At 35.9% G+C, this 23,789-nt stretch overlaps 1 protein-coding gene and 1 long non-coding RNA gene across 4 annotated transcripts in view; one reads left to right on the forward strand and one right to left on the reverse strand.

The window, feature by feature from the left end:
* LOC135968212 (uncharacterized) overlaps nt 1–23,789 on the forward strand; it is a 202,200-nt gene that overhangs the window by 34,244 nt on the left and 144,167 nt on the right. The window lies entirely within an intron of this gene.
* SERPINB10 (serpin family B member 10) lies at nt 222–22,946 on the reverse strand. The gene is made up of 8 exons (XM_005586506.5): nt 22,887–22,946; nt 15,055–15,231; nt 13,154–13,219; nt 12,571–12,708; nt 10,455–10,572; nt 6,128–6,270; nt 3,097–3,252; nt 222–1,504 (listed from the first exon to the last, which is right to left on the reverse strand). The coding sequence occupies exons 2-8, from the start codon at nt 15,220–15,222 to the stop codon at nt 1,100–1,102; spliced, it is 1,194 nt and encodes a 397-aa protein (XP_005586563.3). The 5' UTR covers nt 15,223–15,231; nt 22,887–22,946; the 3' UTR covers nt 222–1,099.

A 23,789-nucleotide genomic window follows, 5' to 3' on the forward strand; every position in this document is an offset into this window, starting at 1 on the left:
TCCCGGGTTCACGCCATTCTCCTGCCTCAGCCTCCCGAGTAGCTGGGACTACAGGTGCCTGCCACCTCGCCCGGCTAGTTTTTTTTGTATTTTTAGTAGAGACGGGGTTTCACCGTGTTAGCCAGGATGGTCTTGATCTCCTGACCTCGTGATCCGCCCGTCTCGGCCTCCCAAAGTGCTGGGATTACAGGCTTGAGCCACCGCGCCAGGCCCAATGATTATTTTTAATAAAATTTTTATTTTGGAATAATTTTAGATTCACAGAAGAGGTGCAGAGATAATACAGGGAATTCTCATATACTCCAGTACAGTTTCCCCAAGCGCTAACATCCTAACATCAGCAGGGTACATTTGTCAAAACTAGGGCACCAACATTGAGAGATTGCTACTAGCTGAACTACAAATTTCATTTGGATTTCACTAGTTTTTTAAGTTAATGTTAAAGTTAAAAAATAAGTATTTTTTAAATGGCAGAAAAAGAGGATTTAGTTTTACAATGGTAATTTATGAACCATCAAAATGATTTTTTTGAGACAGGGTCTTGCTCTGTTGCCCAGGTTGGAGTGCAGTGATGTGATCTTGGCTCACTGCAGTCTCAAGCTCCTGGGCTCAAGCAATCCTCCTACCTTGGCCTCCTGAGTAGCTGGGACCATAGGTGTGCACCACCATGCCCGGCTAAAATTTTGATCAAAATGATATTCTTGAGAAACTTCTTATTTATCAATATCATATCACCTTTATAAAGATTTTTTTCATTTAATGATGTATACGAAATATATAATGATAACAAGTATCATGGATATTGCAAGTGATCAAGAATTGTAAGGCATTCAGTTGAATAGCATAACTCTTCTGAAATGTAAATGAAAGTCACATGAGACAAAATGTTAACGTGGTAAAAATAAAACTTGTTATTCTCTCCAGCTGTGCAGATATGACAGGATCATTAGAATGCATTATTTCAAGATCTATTTACTTATATCCAAATATGAAAAAAGTTTAGACTACAAACTCATTTTTGTGAAAATTGTGCTTTTCCATCTCATGGTACATTATTCACACTGTAAGATGGCCTTGTTTGTTGAGAGAGATGTGGGATTTAGGGGGAGCATAATCTTCCATAAAAAAGAATGTTGTTGGTTTTATTGTGCCTGATGAAGAAGAGGAACGGGTGATTTGCATTGAATTCAATGGATGGGACTCTAATTCGTGAATCTATCTCACTCCCAGTGCCAGCTGCGGCTTCAGTACCTTGTTCATTTATTTCCACAAAAGCCTTGTGGAAAACATTGGATAAAAATAGGTTTCTTGCTGAAGACATTCCTGAGAAATCAGCTTTGCTCTGGCTGAAAGCATCACTCATCCCCATACTGCTCAGGGTTGACTTGAGATCATAACTGTCTTCCAGCTTGAACTTGGGAAGGTGTAGCTGCACTTCATACAACTCCATCATGTCTGCACTGGTCCACTCATTCAGCTTCTCATAGGTGATGTCCTTTTCCAGCTGCCCATTTGGAACCAAGAAAGAAAGAATTAGTAATTCTAAACTGGAATGAAAAACAGTAGTTGAGAGAGCTCCCTAAGAATTACACAGATGAATTATGATCACTCCCATTACTCAGGGTGACAACACACACACATCTGGATATCCTTTGGTTGTATAATGTTGACCTTCAAAATCTTTGTTCTGCAGATTAATTGCTATCCAGATATAGGAGAATGAGAGTTTAATTCAAAATGGAAGTACTTCTGCTATAATATACAATACATCAACTATACACTCAAATACATCAACATAAATATACATTTAGGTGTTGTCTATACAGAAGCATATACTCTAGTTCAAGTTGTAAGCCAAGGCACAAGAAAACCTGTTTGTCAACATAGGAGACAGCTCTTTGAAAACAAAATGTGGAATAAAATAACATGTCTATACTCTAATCAAAACAACATGAGATTAACAATTATCAACTAAGTCAAAAAAGAAAGAAAAGATAAGAAAATCCCCCAAATCTCAAAAGTAATTATTTTATATTGAGTTTAAGGATGCCTTCCCTCTTCTTTATATTTTAGATTTTTAAAATAATAAATATATATGTGTATATACTACATATGTATATATGTATATATTTGATTTTTTAAATGACATGTTTGTTTTAATGCACATGCATTTTCTAAACTGAAGTTTTGGCTGTCAATGACATACCTGTAAACCATTTACATTAATAACATGACAATACCTTCAGCTCAGGAAATTGCACTTCTAGGTTTTTATCTTAAAAGGGCTTGACTCTAATGGTTATTTGTCCACACTGGTTTTACTTTTACTATTCTCTCCAGTTTCACAAATTGTATGACATAATTTGGAAATATTTTCTACATACTGGTAGGATCATGGAAACTTATAAGTATTAAGAGTTTGACACATGTGAAAAATTAGACACGGTGCAAAGAAAGACAGGCCATCTGTTGCATGAGACTCATGTTCTGTTTAGGCATGCAAATTGCTCAGAAGCATGGTCTGACCAAAGTTGTGTCCAGATTAATAGAAATTTGGCTGGTAAACAACTTAAATAATTCTTGAAGACAGTATTGATACAGACTTTTTCTCCTGAAGGTTGTTTACTTGATAAAAATGTTCAAAAAATAAGTTTTGGAAGACAGCTTGATGTGTGTGTATACTAATGCAAATGATTAAAATATTAATCTCGAATTATGTAGGTCCTACCAGAGGGAAACCTAGACTGATTGAAAGATGGTTATGATCAATCCACACAGTTCTGTGACTGACAAGGTATATTTGTACCTGCTGTACATGCAGCTATGTGTGTGATGACCCCAGGCTGGAGCTGTCTATACATTGCTTAGCCTTTCTGAGGAACAGTAATATTAACTTTATAGAGTGTTGTAAAGTTTAATAATATTGTGAAGGTGAAGTGCCTAGGACTCAAGATACATTGGTGACTTTTCTGTTTATAGGAATTAAATAATAGGGAGACCATTCTTCCTGAGGACAATTGGGAGAAACCTTGGCCAACCAGTTCTTTTAGTAAACACTGGAAACACCCTCACACCGGACACACTGATGTGATTTACCTGTACCAGCCCATTAATGTCTTCTGGCAGTAGGATAAGCAGGCTGAGGTCACGGCTTTTGTAGTAGAGTTGAAGGCCCACTGCTTGTGGCTTTTCTATGTGAAAAATTTGAAGCTTTTTTTTCATAAACATCATTTGCACTGGTTTGCTTGTAGTCTAAAAAAAAAAAAAAAAAAGGTAACAAGGTCGTCGAAGAAGTATTCCACTAACTCCTTAATTCTCTACCATCATTGGCTCCCAGTTGGTGAAATTAGTGATCCTCTGCTAAATGCTGAATAAAGTTATCCAGACCTTCCTTTATGGAAATACCTATCCCACTGAAAAGTATCGCCAGTAGCAGATATGTGAGTTTCTAACATGACTGTGGTATCCCCTATAAATCACAGAAACATGTATTAAATCAAACTCTTAATATATGATCTTGTGTAAATTATGGAAATGCCAATAATTCAGAAACTGAGTAAGACATATTTTACATGAAAATATTTGAGAAAGTATTTTAGTATTATAAAAACTGACATTCACTAAGAGAATGCAAAGACAAGCAATAGATGAGCAGAAAATATTTGCAAAACATATACTTATAAGAGACAATAATAAAAACTCAACAAATAATACAAAACTCAACAATAATAAAACAAACAAGTCAGTTTTTTTTAAATGGGCCAAAGATCTAAGAAACACCTCACCAGGAAGAGATACAACACATGAAAAATGCTCAGTCATCTGTCATTAGGAGATTGCAAATTGCACAAGGCTATTAGAACGGCTAAAATATGAAACACTGACAACACCAAATGCTGATAAAGATATGGAGCAACAGGAACTGTCATTTACTGCTAGTGGGAATGCACAGTGGCACAGTCACTTTGGAAAACAGTTAGTTGGGCAGTTTCTTACTAAGTTAACCTAGTCTTACCATACGATACAGCAATTGTGCTCCTAGGTATTTACGCAAATGTGTTAAAAACAGTGTCCACAGAAAAACTTGCCCACAGTGTAGTGTTTATGGCAGATTTATTTATTATTGCCAAAAAGTTGGAAGGAACTAAGATGTGCTTCAATAGGTGAATGGATGACAAACTGTGGTACAATTGTACCATGAAATATTATTCAGCAATAAAACAAAAAGATCTACGAAGCCCTGGAAAGACATGGAGGAACCTTAAATTCATAGTGAATGGAGCCATCCTGAAAAGGCTAAGTGCTGTATGATTCCAACTATGTGACATGCCAGAAAAGCCAAAACTGTACAAAGATCAGTTGTTGTCAGGGATTTAGGGGGAATGGATGAACAGGTGAAGCACAGGGCACTTTTAGGGCAGTGAAACTATTCGGAATGCTATTGTAATGGTGGCTACATGACACTGGGCATTTTCAAAACCCATAGAACTGTACGACATCAAGATTGGACACATATGTAAACTACAGATTTTAGTTAATAATGATGTATCAATATTAGATCATTAATTAAAACAAATATGCCACACTAATGCAAGATATTAATAGTAAGGGAAACTGTGTGTGTTGAAGGGGGGACATATGAGAGCCCTGTACTTTCTGCATGTTTTTTTCTGTAAACCTAAAAATTATCTAAAAAGTAAGCTAATTTAAAAATAAGACCAACTGCCAAATAAAAGCAAAACAAACACCCCTGCAACTTAGATGTTGTAGACATATGTTACTTTTCCATTCTATATGTGGAACTGTCAATCACAAAGCCCCACCATATGCTAAGGTGGTGGCCATATGACCAGGGCTGTTTACTGGGTGTACTCCAGCATACTGTGGTTGTTTCCAGAGACAGCCCATGAATGGCCCCAACCAGAGCCCTCCTTGTGATCACTGTTTTAGAGCTAATGGCAAATACTTTCTCTGTCTACTAGAGTTGTGAAGCTTGAAGGTTGAATATGAGGCAACCATATTCCCTGATCATTATTAGAGAATGAGAGTAGCAACTAGAGAGAAAAAGAGAAAGAGACAGCATGAGAATGAACTGGGATTATGTGTTGAGACTCTAAATACCCCCAATCACTCACTCCTGGACTTCCCAGTTTTTTTCTTACCTAAGCTAATTCCAATGCAGTTCCCATTTTGCCAGAGCTAGTCTGGAATACTTTTCTATCACTTGCAACTGAAAATTTCCAGTGAATATACAAACCCAGGTAACTATCCAGCTCACTTCTTGTTAACCTATTGGATTATGTGTTCAGTTCCTTCCCCATCCTCACCCCACTGATTGAGAAATGCCTATTGCACACATTCATTACAGCCATAGTTCCACAGCAGCACTGTTTGTGGCCTATCCCTAAACTAAACAACTGTAACAAACCTTGGTCCACTAGTTCCTTTCCTAGGAATTTGGAATGGGATTTTCCAACTGGTCTCTAGAATGGAGAAGGTCCTATGGGTAGCTATGTTCCGTCATTGTGAATGGGGAAGCAGAGAAAGTTAGACTTCAACCTGAGAGAAGAATTATGGTAGAAACAGAGTTGGAAAAAAATAGGAAAAAATCCTGACAACATTTGAGTCCTTGTTTCCAATCAGTTCCCAAGGCCCAGCCGCACTCCAGCCCATTCATGAGAGTCAGATATATAACCTTACATTAGTCTCCCTTTTTATTGCTTTTATTATGTAAGGGTAAGAATTTGGTAGAAGTTAGTACTGGTTTAGCAGGGCAGGTACAGAACTTACAGTGAGGACTCTTAGGTTCTTGTTCTGGACTGCTTCTAACTCACGCTTACCTCCAATCACTTGGCTACACTGTATTTTTCTCACCTAGGAAATAAATGTGAAAACTACCCTACCCAGCTCACATGGGTAGCAAGGACTGAGTGATTGTATATTCAGCAAGGACAGGGGAATTTCATTGAATTCTCTGTGGAACTGGAGGCTTTTAGCCCAGCCATCACTTCCCTAGTAAGAGCCATAGTTCACAAGAACATATAATCTAAAAGAAGAGTAAATTTATAAGAGAATCACTTTTACAATGCCATGTGAAAATCCAAACTGATCTTTATAAGGTTCCTACCTCGTTTATTCTAAAAGGCTTTTCTGTGGTGTTTTGCACTAAGAATTGATGTTCCCAGATTCCTTTAAAGTACAGGGCGTTCACCAGAATCATCCTGGTTGTGGAATCCACAGAGTCATCGGGTAGGAGATTCTGGATTTTACCTGTAAGAACGAAAGGCAGGTTGCAAATGACCTCTATTTTAACTCAAGACAACCAGGCTTCTATTTTTTCTGGAACTGTACAAGTTTCCTTTAAAAGTCCTGGTTTTTGATTTTCCAGAAATGGACAAGTACTATTCCTGTCCAGAATAGCTGCTGTGAATAAAGAGAGAAACACTGAAGAAATAATATGCTGAATGGTCAGTAAGCGTTATTCCACATAAAGTACAAATTTGCAGTTTAATTATAAAAAGTTCCCTCTAATATGAGTTCATTTGTACCCCTATTTTGAGGGGACTGAAATGCTTCCTTCTTTTTCACTTCCGTTTGTAGCCACAAGCGGTAAGCTGTTCTGATTAACATCTGAAATGTTGTGCCAGTGTTTTCCTGTTGCCCAAAATACTGCTGTGTGCAATTGCTTCGATCAGATTGTTGTAGTTACAACTTAAACTGATATTTGACTGTCAACCCCGAATACATTCTCTCCAAACTCTCTACTAAAGCACCTTGAAATATTTATAAAAATATGTCGAATATAAATCTCTCGAATCAAGTATTATAGGTTTGCTCCAGAGGCACATGTTTGATAACTGAGGTAGATAGAACTGGATTGAGAACCTCGTGGCCAACCCAGTTTCACTCTGCAACAGTCATTGCTTCCAGATCCTCTCAGCAAATGGGGCTAGAAAATGTACGTATTATACACACATCTGTGTCTATTTTTACATCTATCTATTGAATTTTCTTTCTGCATATATATTGAAGAGTAGGGGGTCATATTGATACTTTCAATTCCAATCTAATAACACAGGGTTCATTGTAGCCTTTGTCTTTGCCTTATTTATAATTTCTTTTTCTGGCTCTCATGATTTCCAATGTATTTCTTTATTTGCTTAATCCTAGAATAAACATAAATTAGTTTCAGGATTGTAAATCCATTCTTCTATTAAAAACAAATTTAAAAACTAGGGCATAATATTTGTATACTTTTTTTCCACCTTAAAATACATAGTCGAAGTATGCTTACATTGTTTTAACCTTTGGATTTATACTCAAAAATGCTGTTTTACAAAGGTATTTAATGTTTTAGAACATACGTTTGTTAAAAAGAATGCATCTGGAATAGTGCTACAAGCCAAGATGCCATTAAAGGACTGGAAAGTTTGAAGAATCCCGAAAGAGAAAATACAGATGGATTAGACTGATAGGGAAACCACATCATACACACACAGAAGGCACCACAGATGACTTCTTGGGAGATTGGGGTGTTGCTCACAGGGAGTTAGAAACTCAAAGCCATGCATTCATGGAACTTGTTGGGGGCAGGGAACATCAGTGAGATTAATGAAACAATTCCATTTATTGCAGTAGTTCCTAACTTTGACTGCAAATTAGAATCTCTAAGGACTTAAAAATACTGATGCTTCTATGTTGCCACCAATGATAGAATCTCCTTGTTTTTAAAAGCTGAGTAGTATTTTATTTTGTGTGTGTGTGTGTGTGTGTGTGTGTATATATATATATATACTGTATATATATATATACACACACACAACACATTTTCTTTATTTGTTCATCAATTGATGGGCAGTTAGGTTGAATACATATCTTGGTGATTGTGAATAATGCTGAATTAACATGAGAATACAGACATCTATGAAATACTGATTTCATTTCCTTTAAATGTATTCCCAGAAATAGAATTTCTGGATCATGTGGCTGTTCAATTTTCAATTTTTTTCTGACTTCACTAAGGCAACGTTTATTATTTTTTTATTTTATTATTATTTTTATGTATTTATTTTTTAATTTTTTTATTATTATACTTTAAATTCTAGGGTACATGTGCACTATAATAGAGAATCATAACTGCAGTTGGTAACAATATATCGTTTACTTGAAACTGTTAAGGGAGCTTTTAAATGTTCTCACCACAAAAACTGATAAGAATGTGAAGTGATTAATATGTCATTCCAAAATGTACTTATTTATCAAAACATCCCCTTGTACACCATAAATATATATAATTTATATTTGCCAATTTAAAATGTATAAATTGTGTGTGTCTATGATTAAAAAAATACTGATGCTTGAACCTCACTCCCAGATATCTGAATTAGTTCACCTGGAGTTAGGTTTACTAATCAGGAAATTCAATTTAATACGTTGCCACGATTGAGAGTCACTGGTTTAGAGCAATTGTGTGTATTGACTTTCTATACCTCCCTGGGTACCAACAATGGGCTGCAAATTAGCTTACAGGCTAGAGTAATGAGTGAGGGCACCCTATGTCACAGGGGAGTTAGAACAGTGTTCCCAAGGTGCTAGGAACTCCCAAGAAAAACTGGAAGCTTCCCATGCCCAGAAGGCAAGTTATAAACACAGCACATCAATGTCAGCCCAACAGTCACCATAGACAAGGTATTGTGATCTGTATTATAAACTAAGACTGGTAAAATGGGATCCTCACTCAAAAAGACACACAGAAAACCAAAAGGATTAAACAGTTAAGAAAATCCACCCTATGAGAGAGAAGCACCAACTTCAACACGTACTAACAGGAAACAGAATTAATACAGCAAAAAGACTTAAAAATAAGCAAAATTTACATATTCAGAGAAAGCTGATTGATTTCACTAATGAAAAAGGAACAACCAATAACCGTAAGTCTCGAAGGGAAAAGAAATAATTGTCAAAGCTGAACATACATAACTGTGGAATAAAACTCTTGAATAGATTGACTGAACAGTTGAATGAACACAGCTGGAGCAAAACCATGAGCTGGAAAAGGATAACAGAAGGGCAAAGAGATGAAAAGTAAATATAAATGGAAAATCAAAACAGATAGGATAGCTTGGGAAATTTCAAATTTGTTTATTGGAAGTACTGAAGGCAAGAAGGGACAGAATGAAAAGAAGAAAATCATGAAATAAATAATATACACAATTTCCTTTACCTGAAGACCTTTATATTTAGATTTAAAATGATTGCCAGCAAAATTATAAAGTAAATAAATAAAAATAAAAAGAACCCTGCCTAGAACATAATGTTGAAACCTCAGAACACCAAAAAGAAAGAAAAATATTCTAAAATCTTCTAGGGAAGGTTCAGGGTACAGGTGTGTTGTTTTTATTAATAATACTGGATGCTGCTGTCTAAAGGAAAAATGAAGACCTTGGAGAAGACCTGTTGAAAGCTCGAGGAAAGAAGTTTCTTTGAGATGATTCAGGTAGAACCTGGTCATGCCAAACACCCTAGCAACTTTCCCTTAAGGACACATGGAACTCTGCCTCGACAAAGTCTAAGTTCCTGAATAGCTAATTAATTCCTTATTTTATTCGATGTTGAATGCTTCCAAATAGCAGATATTTGTGTCCAAAATAGAAAATACAGAAGGATTACAGCTCTCTCCCTCTCTGGACAATTCCATTTCTGAGGAATAGAATGAGGAGGGTCAGCTGGAGGAATGAAATCATGGGATGTGGCAAACAAGGCTCAGTGAAAGATTCAGACTATGTCCACCCACTTCCTGCTGCTAGTACAACTGGCTATTGTAAGAACCATCTTGCACCTAGAGATGGAAGCCATGTATTGAGGATGGCAGCGCTGAACACCAGCCTGGATCTCTGGATGGCCTTGGGAGACAGAATGCTCTCTCTAACCTAGGATGCCTAACTACCTTTGAACTATTATTTGAGAGAAAGACAAACTTGTGTCTTATTAAGCCACTATATTTTGGGTCTCTTCTTTAGAGTAGTTTAATCCATACTCTAACTGATACTTGAACATGAACTTATTTTGAAAAGTATTTAAGATTCTGTAGCACATTTAATGCCACATTTCTGTAGATATTTTTCCTTAAAAACCATGCATGCAGCAGTATTTTCAATTTCCTTTTTGCATTTTTCTGCTTGTTACCCTTGGACTCTTCTTTGAAATTAGTGGGAGATGATAATTTTCTTGTCTATTTGGTAAAGTGATGACTTGACCTATGTGTTTTAAATAAGACTTATTACTAGGCAGTGAATCTAAAAATTATGTACATGAATAGAAATAATGTTCTGAATATTTACAATGTGCCCACACTTCTATTTAAGGAATATACATACTTACACATGACACAAACTAAAATAAATACAAGGATGTTTGGGAAAAGCACGCTGCCAAGCCCCTTGGTGAAAGCTTACCCTCGGTCTGTCTTTCAACCCAAGAGTTGATCTCCTTTCTGATTTGGTCAGAAGCTTCCACAAAGTTAACAGACTGAGGCTCTGCACCAAAATATGTTTTCATGTCTTCTAAATATTTCTGAAAGACATAGATAAAATCCTCTTTTGTAGAGTTTGTTCAAAACTAAGAAATCAAATCTATTTAGATTATCAAAAGAACTAGGTAGGCGGGCAATTGCACACTCCCACATCATCACTCCATTTCCTCTTTCCTGACTCCCAGTTTTGGTCAAAAACTAAATACCTCCCTCTCCAAACTTAGCAGGGCACTGGCTAGCTATGCAAAGCTCCAGCTGTGGAAGGAAGTACTGATGCCCACATTTTGGGGGCTTCCACATCCTCTTCCTTTCTATTTTTATCCATGCCTTGAAATGAGGCTAGAATGGAAAGGGACTACAAATAAAAAGAGTGACCCCAGTGGCCAAGAGGTATTGAGCATTGTACTTGACTTTCTATGGTAGGGATGCAACCCAAGTGAGGCTTGTGATACTAGTAGCTTCCTTCTGTGGATTCTAAACATCAGGAACTTTGTGGAGGGCCCGTGAAGAAAATGATATTCTGCCATGAAAATGGATTTGTAAGCAGAGTCGAATGTTATATTAGGCATTCTGAGGGAAAAAAAAGAAATGAGGCCTCTAACTCCTCCTGGTCCTCTGGTGTTCACGCAGTGGCAGTCATCACATGTAGGCTATGACTGAGGTTGCTCTTATGGGGGCACCAGCCTTGGGAACATAATTTATTCTTCAAGACCATGTAGTATCCCTTCAATTTGCTTACTTTATGGAGGGCTTATAGGGAGTAAAAAGTGGTGAGTTAATTCTGTTGCCAGGAAGTGGCTTGAAGATTATGAAGTCTAAATTCTGTGGAATTTAAAATCTAGTGGAAAGAAAACTTAAATATTTATGAGGGACCACTGCCTGTCTTAACTCAGGGCTTGTGGACATATAAAAATATGTTTGTCTCTATCTCTGTGTCCCTCTTGTTTCCAAGTGCCCACTGAGTCAATCATTTCTCCTACTTCTGAATTAAACCCGAGTCCATGAGCCTACGAGAAAGGAAACTGTCTTTAAGATTCCATTTGGCTGGTTTTATATCCTTAGTAGTAACAAAGCTCAAGTCCTGAACTCCCCAGAATTCACTAGATTTGAACAAGGATAGCATTGCTTGAAATCACAAGGTAGCTTTATTTTATCTTATTGCTATTCTTCTACCCTATCTAATTTCCTTACTCTTTGCCCACTGGACACGTGGGTCATCCTGCCCAAGGAGATGATGGACAAAGAAGTAAATTATTGACGTTGGTTGTCGTGTGACCCTCTTAACTGAGGACAGAGTCATCATGGTCTACATTGGTGGGATTTCAACCATTAGCAAAGAGAAGTTGATATTATTTCATGTTTCATGTTCCCAAAGTCTGTAAAGTCTTGATGTGAAAACTGCTGACTTCTCTCATCCCAAGATCAGTTTTGTTCCCAAGTAGACAGTCTCCAGCCAAGTCTCCATATGTATTTGTAGGCCATTCTCAGGGGTTACCTCTTTATTCTAGACAGAAATATCTGAGTGCTAGATCTGGTTTGATACCTGTTATTGGGTTCCTTTACCACTAGACACTGGTTGGTTGGTCTAATTGATTGTTTACAGGGAAGTACTGACCACATTAAGATTGTCCCTGATACTTGAACATGAACTTATTTTCAAAAGTATTTAAGATTCTATAGCACATTTAATGCCACATTTCTGTTATTAGTAGATATTTTTCCTTAAGAACCATGCATGCAGCAATATTTTCAATTTCCTTTTTGCATTTTTCTGCTTTTTACCCTTGGACTCTTCTTTGAAATTAGTGGGAGATGATAATTTTCTTATCTATTTGGTAAAGTGATGGCTTGACCTATGTGTTTTAGATAAGACTTATTACTTGGCATATTACTCAGCAGTGAATCTAAAAATTATGTACATGAATAGAAATAAATGTACAGAGTACATTTATTTGTAGAGAAAGAAATATACAGAGTTTACTGATAGGTCTCACATTGCTTTCTTTTCCATTAGCTTAAAATAAGACATTTGCACTTACATTGTGAAATGGATACGTTTTCTCACCATATATCGCATTGGCTGTTTTAAGTAGGTAGTCATCGTTGGGCTTGAGGATTTCTGAGATAAGCGTATGGAAATCAGAGTGTATTTCTTCCGAGTTGCTCAAGTTGAATTCCTTTAAAATAGAAGGAATTCGTCAAATAAAAATGTTGAACAAGAGTTACGTACATGTTAGCAAACTAAAGCTAAATAAAATTATTTGGTAAATTGCAAACAAAAGTTGAAAATGATCATAAAGTGGATAAAAATGTTTTCTTTAGTGTTAGTACAAAAGAATGAAATGTTATTGAGGCCATAATTTTCTTCACATTTAGTTTGCAAAAGCAAGCAAGAAAAAATTTGAAACTAGAGAAATTTTTAAAGAGATTAAAAGGGTGTGGGGACAAGAGATCTTTCAAAAAGTGTAGACATTTTGTATTCCGAAAAAAAGTTTCTGTAACTTTAATATATGTTTCTAAGAAAAGTTACCTGATAAAAGTTGCTTAAATTATCACTAAAATACATGTGCTAAAAGTACTTTTTCCTTAATTATCAAATGTGTATTAAAGGATAAGATATACCATTTTCCTTTTTTTTTCACTTTCAGGGCTGGATTTGACTCCCTGGTCTCTGTTAAATTGAAGCACCTGTAATTTCAATAAAAAGACAAATGAATAGACTACAGAGAATTAATCATATAAATTACGCATCATCTGTAAATACAAGTCAGTCATTCCTATAATTGCAGAACATATAATTAATTTAAAAAGGGGCTCTGACTTAACTTAAAAAATGTGTTTAATAAATAAGTCAAGAACTGCTTTTAAACACATTTTCTAAAGTCCAATTTAAGTTGCTAGTCTCTTTATTTTCCTATGTTTTATAACTAGAATGATGTTGGGAAAACCTTGACATAAAATTCTCTTATTTTCCATATTTCCTTTTTACTCATCGTTGTTTTAAGAAGAATGCTAGGTGTCCAACTGAGATAATCATTTAGACAGTTTCAGTAAAAGCCATAATTATGTGGAAAATTAAGGAATTTTAGTTTTTTTTTTTTTTCTAGTTAAATGCTCAGTTCCTATGTCTACTACCACTTGACATATATAGGCACAATGTTTGTGTTCACCCCAGCATTTCATTGGAAAGTTAACAGGAAAGACGTAGATACCCTACTTTCCTTGGAACTGTACAACAGTAGAACAGAAGGAAATACTTTTATCTCCTATGCCCTGGACCCAGTTGACAATAAAAAATACAGTATATTGCATCAAGGGTTGCATTGATCTATGGTAATAAAACAAGGGCCACCTGCCATAAAAGGGGTGCACAGCTAATTCATGAGGCTCATTTGCAACTGCAAGTGTTAACATCTGAAACAAGGACAAGCAACATCCAGCCATATATTTACATAAAATAGACTCACACTGGAATCCATTTAAGATTGTCTATCACATTAATTATTAAGACTTTTGAGCTAATGAACCAATCATTAACAGGTTGTGAACAAGGATTTTGTTGTTGCTGTTGTACTTTTTAAACTACCTGATATCTTGTGAACCACAAGAGTAAGGATGATATCCCAAGTCCAGACTAATAGAGCATGTGTCCTGCCCACATCCTTCAGAATTACCAGCTGTGTTCATATCCATACTTTGCAAGGAAGTCACCTTCTTGGGTGAAAATTCTGTCACTTGGCCTTTTGGTTTTGCAAGATTTAGGGCCAAGTTTACTCTTTCTGTTTTTATTTTTATTTAAAAACACATTTTATATACATATTGTTGCATATATGTATATGCATTCATATATATTTTTACACATATAGCTATTTTACACATATAGCTATTTTACACATATAGCTATTACACATATAGCTATTTTCATATATATTTTTACACATATATATATGTTTATATACACACAGTGTTTTGAGGATGCTTATTGCAAAAATAGTTCTGTGTACAATAGTATTATGTTGTTATTTTAATGATCTTAATGGGCTCCCTTCAGATAACCAGGACTCCATTCAGATAACCAGGGACTAAACAAAGAGAGAATCAAACAAAGCATGAGAAACAGAATTCTTCTATTTTTCTTTTTTGTGTCTCCAAGAAAATCCTTACGTGATTATAAAGATGCTGAATAATTCCGTTATTTAAAGTTTGACCGATTACTTTTTGAAATAATATCATCAAAATAAAATTGGTTTTGGTGTTCAACAAAAATTATAACCTCATCCTTTCTCCATTTTATTTTGCTAAAGGACACAGGTTCTCAAATGGTTTTCCCAGCAACAGTTTGAAAACTGATTCCCTTTACCAGGATTTGTTTTATGGTATAGAATTTTTAAATGTCTGTCTTGTTTTAGAGAATGCTATTTTGAAATTTAAATTATTGAGTTGTCAAGAGAAAACTGAAGTTAAAAGGCAATGAAAGCACTTAGTTTACAAGAAACAGAAGATGGTTGACCTCTTCCACTCACCTGGGCCATTTGGGCTGCAGTGGTGCCTTTTGTGCCCAAATATACCATGGCCAAGGAAGTTGAGATGCTCCAGGAAGAAAAGAAAATATTTTTACCCTGAGCAGATTCAGCTAGCTTTTTGCTCAACTCCAAGGCAAACTGGTTGATTGATGTTGCTAGAGTGTCCATTGAGGAAACCTAAGAAAAATAAAGCAAAAGTTAGACAGCTTATGAATATTTCTTTCCACCTTTGAAAAAATATGTATTCATATTTGCATACATATCCATGTATGTAGTCGTAAGAGCTGAATAGACTTTAGCAAAATTCTAGTCTGATACTAGTATTTTATATATTAAAACACTTAAGTTTAGAGAATTTAAGGGAATTGTCTCAAATTTTAGTGTTAATGTACATTAGAGAATAAATGGATTCTGGTCAGTTAAAAGCTGAGTCCCATAACATAGTTTTTGTGACTCTTTTGACATTTTTCACACCACTAGTTTGGTTTCCATGTGTTTGTCTCTATTTTTTCCAACTCCAGCATAAGATTCTTGAGAGCAATATATTCTTCTTACGCTGCTTCATGCACCTAACAGCACCTAGCTAAGGATTTTGCACAAAATGGGTGCTTATATTTTTATTACTCATTTACAATATTCATGGTTTGGGCTGTAACTACCATTTTTAATTTATGTAAACATGGAATCATGCACAATTAATTGGAAAATGCTTGTAGAGAAGTTGAGAAGTTAAGACTGTTTGTCTTTATTCTCACTCATTTGAGACCCTCTGAAACTGGTCTTCTGGAACAAGAGTACTCAGGTTTCCTCATCTTTTTTGATATTATACTCAGCATTTAAATGTCATCTCTAATAGAAGCAACCAAACAGCTGGCCAGCCTACCACACCTGCATGTACCTGGCCTGAAAACGACAGGTGCCCCAATCCACAGCAAATGTGCGCCACCTCCACTCCATCACAAACACCCACAGCCTAGACCACTGAGGCAACTGCAGACATCTTTGATGATGATTACAACTGAGGATACTGCATAGATATTATGCTACTGAGTCCACCCTAAACCAAAGCCAACATACCATACCCAACCGATACAACAATATTTTAATTTAAAAGCCTTTTAAAACTAGGTTTCTATAGTTAATTCCATCTATTTTGATTTCATGGCAAAATAATTTCTCAAATAGGTTAAATGATTTAACCAAGTGCTAAGAGAATCTGTTACTGCTAGACCAGCCTTACAAGAAATCCTTAAGGAAGTTTTAAACATGGAAACAAAAGAATGATACCTGTTACTTAAGTACGTAGTGCACACACTTTATAAAGCAACCACTCAATAGAAACCACAAAGCAACCAGCTAATAACTTCATAATAGGATTGACACCTCACATATCAATATTAACCTTCAATGTAAATGGGCTAAACACCCTATGTAAAAAACACAGAGTGTCAAATTGGGTTATAAAACAAGACCCATTAATCTGCTGTCTTTAAGAGACCCATCTCACATGTAATAACACCCATAGGCTCAAAGTAAATGGTTGGAGGAAGAGCTATCACACAAATTGAAAACAAAATAGAGCAGTGGGTGCTATTCTTATATCAGATGCAACAGGCTTTAAGCCAACAAAAGTAAAAAGTGACAAAGAAGGGTATTATATAATGGCAAAGGGTTCAATTCAACAAGAAGACTTTACTAAATGTATATGCACCCAACATTGGAGCTCCCAGATTCATAAGACAAGTACTCTTCAACCTACAAAAAGACTTAGATAGACACACGATAATAGTGGGGGACTTTAACACCCCATTGACAGCATTAGACAGATCATTGAGTCAGAAAACTAACAAAGAAAAACTTGAGCAACTGGACTTATTAATAAACATCTACAAAATACTCCCACCATCAACCACAGAATATACATTCTTCTCATCTGCATATGGATATACTACAGGATTGATCACATGCTCAGCCATAAAGCAAGTCTCAACAAAGTTTTAAAAACTGAATCCAGTAGCACATCAAAAAGTTAATTTACCACCATCAAGTAGGCTTTGTTCCTGGAGTATTATATTGGTTCAACATACACAAGTCAATAAATGTGATTCACCACACACTTAAAAACAAAAAACATCTGATCATCTCAACAGAGGTGGAGAAAGCTTTCCATAAAATCCAATATCCATTCATGATAAAAAACCCTCAACAAACTAGGTGTTGAAGGAATATACCTCAAAATAATAATATACCAACTATACTCTCAGACCACAGTGCAATAAAAATAGAAATCAATGCCAAGAAGATTTCTCAAAACCACAGAATTACTTGGAAATTAAACAACTTGCTACTGAATTACTTTTTGGTAAACAATGAAATTATGGCAGAAATCAACATCTTTGAAATAGACACAGAGACATAACATACCAAAGTCTCTAAGATGCAGCAAAAAGCAATGTTAGGTGGAAAGTTTATAGCACTAAATGCCTACCTTAAAAAGTTAGAAATATTTCATATTGATTATCAAACATCAGACCTAGACAAACTAGAGAATAGAAAGAAAAACAAATTAACCCTAAAGCTTCCAGAAGAAAAAATCATAAGTAAAATCAGAACAAAACTGAATGAAATCGAGACCCAAAAATCCATACAAAGAATCAACAAAACGAAAAGTTGGTTTTTTGAAAGTATAAACATGATTGATAGACTGCAGGCTAGATTAACAAAGAAAAAAAGAGGAGATATAAATAAGCACAATCAGAAATAACAAAAGTGACATTACAACAGATCCCACAGAAATGCAAATGATCCTCAGAGACTACTATGACTACTGGTGTGCACATAAACTAGAAAATCTAGAGAAAATGAATAAATTCCTGAAAACACACAACCTCTCAAAATTGAATTACGAAAATATTGAGACCCTGAACAGATCACTAACAAGTTTCAAAATTGAATCAATGATAAAATCCTACCAACAAAAAAATGCCCCAGAACAAGTAGATTCACAGCTGAATTCTACCAGGTGTACAAAGACAAGCTGACATCAATCCTGATGAAATAATTTCAAAAAATTGAAGAGGAGGGACTCCTCTCTAACTCATTCTACAAAGCCAGCATCATCCTGATACCAAAACCTGGCAAAGACACAACAGAAGAAACCTATAGGCAAATATCTGTGATGAGCGTAGATGCCAAAATCCTCAACAAAATCCTAGCAAACTGAATCCAGTTGTATATTAAAAAGTTAATTTACCACCATCAAGTAGGCTTTGTTCCTGGAGTACTATATTGGTTCAACATACACAAGTCAATAAATGTGATTCACCACACAATTAAAAACAAAAAACATCTGATCATCTCAATAGAGGTGGAGAAAGCTTTCCATAAAATCCAATATCCATTCATGATAAAAACCCTCAACAAATTAGGTGTTGAAGGAATATACCTCAAAATAATAAGACCTATCTGTAACAAACCCACAGCCGATATCATACTGAGCAGGCAAAAGCTGGAAGCATTCCCCTTGAGCACTGGAACAAGACAAGGATGTCTACTCTTACCACTCCTATTCAACATAGTACTAGAAGTCCTGGCCAGAGCAATGAGACAAAGAAAGACATAAAAGGCACCCGAATAGGAAAAAAGGAAGTCAAACTATCTCTCTTCATTGACAATGTAATTCTATACTTACAAAACCCTAAAGACTCCACCAAAAGCCTCCTGGAACCAAAAAATGGCTTCAGTAAAGTTTCAGAACACAAAACCAATGCACAAAAATCAGTAGCATTTCTATACACCAGTAACATTCAAACAGGGAGCCAACTCAAGACTACAATTCCATTTACGATAGTCAAAAATAAATAAATAAATAAATAAAATACCCAGGAATACACCTGATGAAGAAATGGAAAGATCTCTACAAAGTGAGCTAAAAAAAACACTGCTTAAAAAATCATAAATAATACAAACAAATGGAAAAACATTCCACACTTGTGGACGGGAAAAATCAATATTGTTAAAATGACCATACTGCCCAAGGCAAACCTCAGATTAAATGCTATTTCTGTCAAACTACCAACATCATTTTTTCCGCAGAATTGGAAAAAACTATTCTAAATTTCATATGGACCCAGAAAAGAGCCCCAATATCCAAAGCAGCGCTAAGAAAAAAAGAACAAAGCTGGAAGCATCACATTACCCAACTTCAAACTATACTGTAAGCCTAGAGTAACCAAAACAGCCTGATGCTGGCACAAAAATAGACACATAGGCCAATGCAACAGAATAGAGAACCCAGAAATAAAGCTGCACACCTACAGACATCTTATCTTTAACAAAGTAAACAAAAACAAGCAATTGGGAAAGGACTCTCTATTCAATAAATGGTGCTGGGATAGTTGGTTAACCATATCCAGAAAAATGAAAGTAGACCCCACTTTTCAACATGTACAAAAATGAACTAAAGATGGACTAAAGAGTTGAATGTCAGATCTCAGACTATCAGAACCCTAGAAAAAAAATCTAGGGAACACCATTTTGGATATCAGTGTTGGGGGAAGTATTCATGACTAAGTCTTCAAAAGCAATTACAACAAAAAACAAAGTGGGACCTAATTAAACTGAAGAGCTTCTGCACAGTAAAATAAACTATCAACAGAGTAAACAGACAACTACAGAATGGAAGAAAATATTTGCCAACTATTATTTATAAGAAACTTAATTCAACAAGCAAAAAACAACCCCATTTAAAAATGCCAAAGGACATGAACAGATACTTCTCAAAAGAAGACATACAAGTGGGCAACAAACATGAAAAAATGCTCAACATCGTTAATCATTAGAGAAGTGCAAATCAAAACCATAATGAATACTACCTCATATAATGTCAGAATGGCTATTATTAAGAAGTCAAAAAACAAGGGACACTGGTGAGGCTGTGGAGAAAAGGGTACACTGTTGATGGAAATGTAAATTAGATCAGCCACTATGGAAAGGAGTTTGGAGATTTCCCAAGGAACTTAGAACTACTCTTCAAATCAGCAATTCCTTCACTGGGTATACATTAAAAAGAAAATAAATCATTCTACCAAAGAGACACACACATATGTGTTCATCACAGCACTATTCGCAATAGCAAAGACATGAAATCAACCTAGGTGCCCATTAGTGTTGGATTGGATAAGGATTACATGGTACCTACACACCATGGAATACTGTGCAACCAAAAGAAGGAATTGAATCATGTACCTTTCTGCAACTTGGATGCCCTAGAGGCTGTTATCCTAAGCAAATTACGTCAGGAACAAAATACCACATGTTCTCACTTATAAGTGGGAGATAAACATTGGGTACTCATAGACATAAAGATGGCAAAAATAGACACTGGGGACTGCTAGAGTGGGGAGGCAGAGAAAGGAGAAAAGATTGAAAAACTAACTCTTTGGTACTATGCTCACTACCTAGGTGATGGAATCAGTCAAACCTCAACCTCAACATCACACTTTATACCCTTCTAACAAACCTGCATATGTACCCTCTGAGTCAAAAATAAAAACTGAAATTATTTAAAAAATAAAATAATTCCAATTATTAGGCCTAGGAAATCTCATTAATGCCAAGGTTGTGTAGAGTTAGGCCTTGCATGCACATCACCTGGCCTTCTGAGAAACCTAGAATGAGAGCTTTAGAAGACATTAGGAATTCTCTATACTCAAATAACTTAATCATGAGAGAGACAGGTGTAGACAAAGTTTTGGTTTCATCATAACTCGGAGTTAATAGTGATACTGTGGGAATCCCTCCTAGCCATAAACTTACATTTACCCAAACAGCTTCCCTGCCTCTAAATCATGCCCTAGGTGTGGCTCCTGCCTACTCCAAAAGCTTATGATAATCCCAGGCTGACATGATTTGATTAAACAGTAAACAAAAAAGACTGTAGTTCTGTAGTAATTCTACACCCTCATAAAATATTGAATATTTGCCTGTGACTATTTCTTCCTCAACAGTTCAAATGTCATCTTCAAAATAACTCTATACTTCCTTTAAGGCTCTTATTCATTCAACTAACATTTTGTTACCTGCATACAGTATATATCAAGCTTTGTATTTTTAAAACTCATGAATTAAATTCACGTGGAAAGCGTTTGGTTCTTGGCCAAACCACACTCTTCATGAAGTGGAGAGAAAGTACCATTTTAGAGGCTGGGGTTTTTCTACCTCAGTTTATGGTTATTCTAGTGTTTATTTACTTGTAACATGTTCCTGAAAACAATAATTCTCTATTATAAAAGCTAATTTCTCATGTAAACTTAATATTTAGTTGTATTTGTCTTCATTAATTCCCTTATTAGTATCATTATTTATATATCAGATGTTACCCAGAACATACAAGAGAAACAATTCTTTGTTTTCTTTTTTTAAAGAAATCTAATGAAGTACTAAGCCATCCATTAGTGATATTTAACCCAACAATGAAAAATACTTTCTGAAGGGTATAGAATTGTGAGATGAAATTTTACAGGAAATAATTATTCCATACAAATGTTGGACAATTATATTTTCAGAGAAGACTGCAAATGTGTAGGTCAGAAGTCTACCATGTCATTTTCAAAACTAATTGCTCTTTTGCAGTTTTCAAGAGCTGTAAACTGATCATCTATGAGCTTAACCTGTAGACAGGCTCGGAGGAGAAGCCAAAGAGAATGAAAAAAGCAAGAAAAAGATGGCGTCATTCATCAAAATGTCTCATCATAGACATTTCATCATCACATGCCCCTAGCATATCAGAGTTGGAAAGACCCTTGGAATCTCCCTAACCCAGTTCCCCCGTTTTGTCTGCTAAGAAACTGAAGCTGAGAGAGGCTGATTGAGCAAAGGACGCACAGCAGAGTCAAAACTGCAACTTCGTTCTCTTGACTCTGAATACACAGTTGCTTTTGCTATTGTATCTCATTGTGTTTAAGATTTTAGTGGCTAAAGAGAGAGATTTTGTGATGGAGAACCATCAGGAGGAGAAAGAAGATCTGGAGAGTGGGGAGAAGGATTCTTGTCCCGTTTTCCAGGAGACACTCCCTAAGGCCTCTTGCCTTTCTGATGACAATGATAATATTATCTCCTCATGGAGTTGTGCATATCAGAGAATGACAGCTTCCCGCAATCCCCAGCACCTCTCTATTCACCTAAGGCCTTTTTTAGAGATAGGTAATAGTTTGGGGTGGTTTATAAAGAGCGCCTAGTGTAATGTGGGGGATTCGGAACATTGGTTATTCCACAGAAGAGAAGAAAGCTAATGGCCCATGAAATGGTGGCCAGAAGAGGAGAGTGGGGTTTTGGGTTTGAGGGGGAACAGTTAAAGAATCAAACCATGAGTTCCATATATTAATGACTAGGATCCAAATTCAGGGTGCCAAGCTCACATTTGCTAAAGGGTTGAAGGGTTGTGGCTCAACTGTCCTGAGAGAGTATCCTATTTCTCTCTGCCTATGTTGACAGATACAGAAAAGTGACTGGAGGAAGCTCCACTCCTGGTTTCACAATTCCAGGTAAAACAAGGAGCAAATTACACTCCACGATTCCTAGAAAAACAATTTCTCTAACTTTTTTGGGGAATGAATGTTCTTTCTCCCGTATCCCTCTTTCTAGTACAAACATCAAACCAGCTTAGGTTACTCTATGACTTATACAGAAAAATTCTTAAGGGATTGGGCCTTATCTATTATTTCTGGACTTTTTTGGGAGAAGGGGTCTTCATTATTTGTTACTTAGCTAAGCACTTCAACCAAGAAGAAAAACGTAAATAAAATCATTACCCAAAGAAATATTTACAATACCTGGTTTTCTTCCACTGGAGCAGAATAGGCAATTTGCTCCTGTAGTAAGAGATTGTGGCTGAAGAGTTGGGAAACTTTCAACTGAAGAAATTAAAAAAAAAAAAAAAAAAAAAAAAAAAGTTAGCACCTCCCTGTTCTTAGCTCCACCCTTTGATTGTTTCACAAGCATGTATACTCTTTCTTTCAGGCTTATTTTAGCCAGAAGTTTCAATAAAAAGAGACAGTTAAGGATTTGCCTGAATTATTTAATTACTCACACTTTCCATCTCTGTACACATGTAGAGACCTGGATTCTGACAAATTATAACTCATCCTTTCTTGGCTTAATCCTTTCTCTAGTCTGCCAACAGAGAATATTTGGCATGGTTTTCCCTGGTAGTATTTTTTTTTTATAAAACAAAAATAGAAAGCTTCAAATTAGTGGAATATTTTTGTTGTGTTTGTTTTGTTTTTTCTAGAAATAGGGTCTCACTCTGTCACCCAGGCTGAAGTGCAGTGGTGCAATCATATTTCACAGCAGCTTCTAACTCCTGGGATCAACTGATCCTCCCACCTCTGGCCTCTCAAAGTGCTGGGATTTCAGGCATGACCCATCATGCCTGGCCTTTATTCTCTCAGTTATTATGTGAAAGGTACCCCGGAAAATTTTCTGTTCTCGTTTGTAGCATTGGTGTAGAACCCAGAGCATAACTCGAATGAGTGGGTTGTCTGCTTTCCCCACTAGCAGGGGTAAGGGTTTTGGATCAAAATTTTAGATACCATTATTGGGTCGGATGTTAGTTCATCATTTTCTGGTTCTCTTTTATTTTTCCCTAGGAATGCTTTTTCACTCCTTATTTATTACAAAAGAAAAATAACAGGCCATTTGTTTCATTTGCATGTGTATGGAGGAAGGGGTAGGGA

Source organism: Macaca fascicularis, chromosome 18 (genome assembly GCF_037993035.2).
Source record: "Macaca fascicularis isolate 582-1 chromosome 18, T2T-MFA8v1.1".
Classification (NCBI taxonomy): domain Eukaryota; kingdom Metazoa; phylum Chordata; class Mammalia; order Primates; family Cercopithecidae; genus Macaca; species Macaca fascicularis.

What these genes read in the sequence shown, in the direction of transcription:
- SERPINB10 (XM_005586506.5), bottom strand. Translation starts at nt 15,222, where the DNA reads ATGGACACTCTAGCAACATCAATCAACCAGTTTGCCTTGGAGTTGAGC. An exon ending in CTGCAGCCCAAATGGCCCAG is followed by an intron (nt 13,220 to 15,054) that starts GTGAGTGGAAGA and finishes TTGAAATTACAG; the next exon opens with GTGCTTCAATTTAACAGAGA. An exon ending in AAACGTATCCATTTCACAAT is followed by an intron (nt 10,573 to 12,570) that starts GTAAGTGCAAAT and finishes TATGTCTTTCAG; the next exon opens with AAATATTTAGAAGACATGAA.